This window comes from Chinchilla lanigera, unplaced genomic scaffold (genome assembly GCF_000276665.1).
Source record: "Chinchilla lanigera isolate Chin_1 unplaced genomic scaffold, ChiLan1.0 scaffold00051, whole genome shotgun sequence".
Classification (NCBI taxonomy): Eukaryota; Metazoa; Chordata; class Mammalia; order Rodentia; family Chinchillidae; genus Chinchilla; species Chinchilla lanigera.
In genome coordinates, this window is record NW_004955452.1 from 6063220 (window position 1) to 6070139 (window position 6920).

At 43.9% G+C, this 6920-nt stretch overlaps 1 protein-coding gene across 2 annotated transcripts in view; it reads left to right on the top strand.

Moving 5' to 3' along the window:
• Positions 1–5411: 5411 nt before the first annotated feature.
• Positions 5412–6920, top strand: part of Arid1a (AT rich interactive domain 1A (SWI-like)) — a 52129-nt gene continuing 50620 nt past the window's right edge. For both annotated transcript variants that reach the window (XM_005394868.2, XM_005394871.2), the window contains exon 1: positions 5412–5624. In XM_005394868.2, the coding sequence (XP_005394925.1) occupies positions 5424–5624 (201 nt within the window). In that variant the 5' untranslated portion in view covers positions 5412–5423. The remainder of the gene's footprint in view (positions 5625–6920) is intronic.

Below are 6920 nucleotides of genomic sequence, written 5' to 3' on the forward strand. Positions count from 1 at the left end.
GCAAAGATTTCCTAAAGTTGCGACTGGAGATTTCTTGACTCTTTTATAGCCCTCAAGTAAGTAGGCTGGGCATGGTGGTACACGCCTGTAATCCCAGCACTCAGGAGGCTGAGGCAGGAGGATCATTGTGAGTTTGAGGCCAGCCTGGGGTACAACGTGAGTTCAAGGCCAGTCTGAACACATAGTGAGACCCAAAGATACACACACCTACCCACCCACCCACCCACCCAGTAAGTAGCTATATTCATTTGGGCCTAAAGCATCCCTGATGTGAGAGGAAAAGGTGCCTTGCCTTCAGCCTTTTGTTTTTAAGCAGTGTTTGGGGATGCCTGTGCTATTTTGAAGACCCCTGTAGTATAGGGTGGCTATTCTTAAAATGTACTTGTTCTCCCCGACTGTTACAATCCTCCCCTCTTCTCTGTCAGTCCAGTCCAGATTTTTTTTGGTGCATGTGTTAATGAGATTAAATCCAGGGATTGCTGAGCTACATCCTCAGCACCCCCCACTCCTTTTTGAGATACAGTCTTGCTTAGTTGTCTAGGCTGCCCTCAGACAGATTCCTGCTACCTCAGTCTCCTGAGTAGCTGGCACTATAAACATGTGCCACTGTACCTAGCTGTAATGTTTTTCTGTCCTTGGAAGTCATGACCTAATTTAGAATTAGTGTTAGGGTGTGCTTCTGGACTTGCGGCTGGCTGTTTTCATGGACTTTCTCCCCATACTATCTCTTACCCACTTTTTACAATTACTGATCTATAATTTTGCGTTTGGGTATTTAGGAGGACTCTGGCTTTCCAGAACTTAGTCCTAGCCAGGCACAGTGGCCTACCCTTATTGTTTCAGCTACCCTGGGGCCAAGGCAGGAAGATCATTTTAACCTAGGAATTCAAGGCCAGTCTGGGCAACATACATAGGAAGAACTCATCTCCCCTGACCCTCCAAAAAAGGACTTAGTTTTAAGAAATGCAGCTTGTTGGACTAGCTAGCTGCAGTTGTTAAACCTATGTGTTGACCGTGTTTACAGCAGAACATTTAGAAATGTGAGGTTGGGTGGGGGTGGTATCACACACCTGTAATTCCAGCACTCTGTGAGGCTGAGGCAGGAGGATTGCAAGTTTGAGCCCAATCTAGGCAATTTAGTGACACATTGTCTCAAAATATAAAAGGAGCCAGGGATGTAGCTCAGTTTGAAGGCCCTGGGTTCAATGCCCAGTGGAAGCGGGGAGGGGTAGGGTAGAGGTGGCCTGTGAGAGAGCAAAGTGTGCTGAAAATGTGAGAAGTAGCTTCATACTGTTTTTTCGTTCTTGTTTTTTTTTGGTACTGGGAATGGAACTCAGGACCTTGCGCTTGCCAAGCGGGTGCTTATGCAGCTGAGCTATCTTCCCAGCCCTAGTAGCTTCATATTGAAAGATGAGTTTCTGCTGCCATTACCAGCAAGAGGGCAGGCCACGGTGCCATTGCACCTGGGCATTTACAGTATTGGGAGATGGTGAAATGACACCGAGAAAGTGTGTAGAACTGGCCCACACTGTAGAGTCCAGTAGAGACAATTGATTATTTTAGTCACCATTTATTGGATATTTAAATACCAAGCAATATACAAAGTTTGTGCTTTTTTTTTTGAGATAGAGTTTTGGTATATACAGTAGTTTACACTGGCCTTGGACTCAGCTGTGATCCTTCTGCCTCAGCCTTCCTAGTGCTGGAGTTACAGGCGTCCACTACCATGCTCAGCTGTTCAGTGCATTTTAGTTGAAGGACTGATGTATTTAGGGCCAGTGAAAGAATTAGGGTTTGAACCAAAGCCTTAGCAAAAATACTGTGCTCTTTGTTCTTTCTTTGTGATGGTACTGTACAGGGTTTAATAGGCAGGAAGTGTGGAGCTATTATTGAGTAGTGGATGATGAAAGTGATGTAGAAACATTGTTCTAGAACTGCAGTGTCAAATATGGTAGCCACTAGCCATGGTGAATTTTAAATTAATTAGAGGGAAATAAAAATGATCCAGTACCTCAGTCATATCTTTAAAATACTTAATATTCACACATCACAGAAAAGTTTATTGAGTAGTGCTTCTCTAGATCACTGGTACTCAGATAATAGTACACCACAGAATCATTTAAGGATTTTAAGGGAAGAACTAGGGAGAAGCCCAGGAGCTCCCAGACCCACTAAATTGGAATCTCTAGGGAAAGGCCCAGCCATGTGTGAAACTTGACAGAATATTCTGATCTGTAGCCCCAGCTAATAGATACTGCTCTAGAAGCTCCGTAGTAACCATGGTGATGAGTGCCCCTTATGTTGTGAGGAGGGCTAGACTGATAGATACTCCAAGCAGGTTGGTCTGTCTGTTCAGCAAATGTGTCTTCACTTGGGGACCACATAGATAGAAACTGCGAGATGAGGATTTTGGTGTGATACGGCTATGTAAGCTCAAGCTCTTTGTAGAACTGCATTGCCAAGTGTATTAGGGAAGACAGCATACATTATTGGTGGCTCTGCTGTATATAGATGCAGGACTTGGTTAAAAATTTTAGTGTTATTGGAAACTGCACTTAATAATAGTAACTTGGGACAGTTTAGTAACTTGGGACCGTTTTACTATGATTTGATTCTCTGCTGTTAGGGAGAGGAGTACTCTCATCATTATTACCATTTTCGTTGAGATTTTAGTTGTATTGTAGTTTAAAAGAAAACTCTCCTTATCTTCTTTTCCTCTTAATATTTGGAAAAACAGCCATTGTGGGGTATCATCGTAATTGTTTGCTTCTGGCTTCCTTTTTTTTTTTTTGGTACCGGGAATCAAACTCAGGACCTTGCACTTGGCAGGCAGGCGCTCGTGCCACTGAGCTATATACCCAGCCATTGATCATTTTCTTCTATGACTTTTCTACTTTCTTTGTCATAAAACTTAGTAGGGGTTTTTTGAGGAGGAGGCAGTACTGGAAACTGAACCAGGGCCTTTGTACTGAGCTACATCTCCAGGGCACCAATCCCGGTGGCTCCCCCGTACACACACACTTTGTTTTTTAATTTGAGACAAGGTCTCAGTAAGCTGCTAAGTTGCCTCAGGCTGAGCTTGAACTTGGGGTACTCCTGCCTCAGTGTCCCATAGTGATAGAATTACAAGCTGCTTGGTCTTTGTGATGGAATTACAGGCTGCTTGGTCTTAGTAGCATTCTGTGAGGGGGCAGATTGTGGTGCTGGGGATTGAATCCAGGACCTTGCATATGCTAAGCAAGAAAAGTACTGTTCGGATGCTGCTCTCTTTTATTTTTACTTTTTGTTTTGTTTTGTTCGTGTTTTTTTTGAGATAGGGTCTTGCCTTGTAGTTCTGGCTGACCTGAACTGTTCTAGTCCAGGCTGGCCTCAAACTCACGGCAGTCCTCCTCCCTCAGCCTCCCAAGCACTGGGATTACAGGCGTGTGCCACCACACCCGGCCTCTCTCCTTTGTTTCCTTGTTGCTTAAGGTCTTGTACACTTAAAAAAAAAAAAAAAAAAAGATTCTATACACTTAAACTATAGAATAACTTATTAATTATAGAATAACAACTAGAAAGGACTCTAGGGATAATCTAGATCAGCGGTTGTTAAAGTGTGGTCCCTGGACCAGGTGTTTCAGCCTCACTTGGGAACTTGTTATAGGTAAAGTAGGCCTCATCCTGAACCTACTGAACCAGAAACTGTGGAAGTAGTCCTAGAGCTGTTTAACAAGCCCCCCAGATGATTTTGATGAATGCTAAAGTTTGAGAACCACTAAATTTCACTAAAGAGTTAATGATATTATGGAATACAGTACTAATACTGTATCTGTCTTCCATCCCTAATTTAAGATCCGTTTCAACCAGGCATATTGGAACATACCTGTAATCCCAGCTCTTGAGAGGCTGAGGCTGGCGTTGAACTCACTTTGTAGCCCAGACTGCCCTCGAGCTCACAGTAATCCTCCTGCCTCAGCTTCCCAAGTGCTGGGGTTGCATATAGATGTGCACCACCAGGCCCAGCACCCCCCCTTTTTTTTTGGTGGAGCTTTGTCCTGTACAGCTATAATACGATAAAAGCATATCCCAAAGTGATGAAGTGATTGAATTATTGTTCCACTAAAAAGCTGAGAAGAAAGCTATGTTTATAGACAGATACAAGTGATTTGAATTTTGAACTTTTATTGATAGTGTTGTACTGTTTTTTGGTCTGGGGGAACCCAGTGTCTCTGGCATGCCAGGCAACACTGTATATCCCCAGCCAGCCTGTTTTGTTTTGTGGATTTTTGTTTTGTTTTATTTTGTTTTGTTTTGTTTTGGAGGCAGGGTCTTGCTATCTAGTTCAGGCTGCCCCTGAATTCACTGTGTAACCCAGCTGGCCTTGAACTTGCCGTAATCCTCCTGCCTCAGCCTCCCAAGTGTTAGAATTACAGGTGCGTTCTATCCTGCCTTGCTGCTTTGTGTTTTTGAGACACAGTTGCTTTGTAGTTCAGGCTATCCTTAAACTCACTGTACCCAGGCTGACCTTGAACTTGCAGTGATCCCCCTGCCTCAGCCTCCCTAGTGCTGGGATTATAGGTATGCACCACCATACTGGGCTCCTTTTTATTTTGTATTTTGAAACAGAGTCTTGTTAAGCTGCCCAGGCTGACCTCACATTTGGAATCCTCCTGCCTTAGTCCTCTAGATGGCTGGGGTTATAGGCATTCAGTACCATCCCTGGCTATATGTATCTTGTTCTTTAAAAAAACAAATGTACTATCTTGCTTATGTCCTCAAACTCCTGCATATTAAAGGAAATGAACTTTTCATCTGAGATGAACCAGGCTCTAAATTCGGAGTTCCTACTCTCTCAGTGACTGTTACTTAGCCTGATGCTTATTTGAAGAAAGCATAACTGTTTGCACCATAGTGCACACAGGTCACAAATGTACAAAGAGAAAGAAAATTCCACTGTTGGAAGGCTGGAAACATCTGGCTGCTGTGTATCTGAAGTCCCAGCCATAGTGTTGAAGCATCAGTTCTGATGCTGAACAAGGTCCTAGCAGTGCGTAGCAGCCACATCCTCTCCAACGGAAGGGCCTTTGTTCTGATTTCTGTACCATAGAGGACATATATTAATTGTTCTACCCCGGTCTATCTCTTAGGGTACTCTTAATAGTTACCACATTTACAGAGTAGTTTTTAGTTCATGAGATACTTTCATAAACAGGTGGTATTTTTATTTTACATATGATAAAATCAAGTTTCGAGGAGGGTTAAGTGATTTATTCAGTGGCTGCGTAGGTATATCCCATTACTTTTTCATAGTAACAACACATTTCCTGTGTGGCATACAGACTTCAAAAGACCTCAGTGCTTGTGTGTTCTTGTTGTCCAGAGGTGGTGGTTAAAGCTTCAGGTTAATGAAAATGCTCTTTATTTTGTAGCCATCCAGTCCAATGGATCAGATGGGCAAGATGAGACCTCAGCCATATGGTGGGACTAACCCATACTCACAGCAACAGGGACCTCCGTCAGGACCGCAGCAAGGGCATGGGTATCCAGGACAGCCATATGGGTCCCAGACTCCGCAGCGGTACCCAATGACCATGCAGAGCCGGGCGCAGAGTGCTATGAGCGGCCTCTCTTATGCACAGCAGGTAGATGGTGACTTTGATTACTTTGACCCTTGTTTCTGTTCAGAATGTGATCTATTATTAGAATCAGAATATATCCTTGACTTCCAAACTTGTTAATAAGAGCACAGGTCCACTGGTTCAGCTAGTTACAGTTTATTACTAATGATGGCCAAGGTTGTGGGAACACCACCCTGTGTGTGGCCCAAAGAAGAATGTTCTTTGACCACAGCAAGCTGTAGATGTCAGAGTAAGAGTGTATGTGTCCCGTTTTTGGCTTTGGTTTTGGTTTTATGTTTTTTTTGAGACAGAGTCTCACTGTATAGTTTAGGCTGGCCTTGAACTCACTGTGTAGCCCAGGCTGGCCTCAAACTCACAGAGATCCTCCTGCCTCAGCCTTCCAACTGCTGGGATCACAGGGGTATGCCACCATGCCCTGTGAGTGTGTCCCCTTTTCTTTGGTAATTCCTGGGGATTAAACCCAGTGCCTTCCACATGTTGAGCATGTGCTCTACCACTCTATACACTCATCCTGTCTTCCTTTCTTGACCTGGCTGGTCTGCTTGTACCCACTGACCGGTGCTCTCTGAAGGAAGCAGGAGGAAAGAATAGGCGGTGGCTGAACACCTGTCCACTGCTAGCACAAAGAGAACCATTCACACACCCTGTTCCCTGGGGACAGAAGAGGCCCTTCATGTTTTTCAAGGCCTTCGACATGTCAGCTGTCTGGGTTAAAATACACGTTTTAGGAAGGACTGGAAGTGGAAGAAAAAGGGAAGATTGAACAATAAGGATGTTGACAGGGCTGTGAGAGACTTTAAGATTTCCTCTCATCCCCTTTTGTCTGATCGTCCACAGCTGTATCTTTTTTTTTTTTAAATGATGCTGGAGATCAAATCCAGGGTGTCATGCTTGCTAGGCAAGTGCTCTACCAACACCCTCACCCCTGCATTGTTACCTTTTTATTGCATTTTTTATGTTTACATAGACTTTTCTACCATTTACATCTCTATGATACTCATACTGAAAATGATTAGACATGAGGCTATAAAACCTAAAGCTACTTTTAAAACTAAAGCAAATAATGCCTTTAAATATAGAAAATGAGATACTGTCACTTGTTTTGTTTTTGTTTTTCACTGCTGGGGATAGAACCTAGGGCCTAGCATACACGGGCAAAAACTCTATCACTGAACTACACCCCAAGCTTACTTGCCTCCTCCCCTCCCCTCCCTTCCTCTTTTCCCTCTTCCCTTTTTCCCCCTTCCCTTCCCTTCCCTTCCCTTCCCTTCCCTTCTCTTCCCTCCCCTCCCCTCCCCT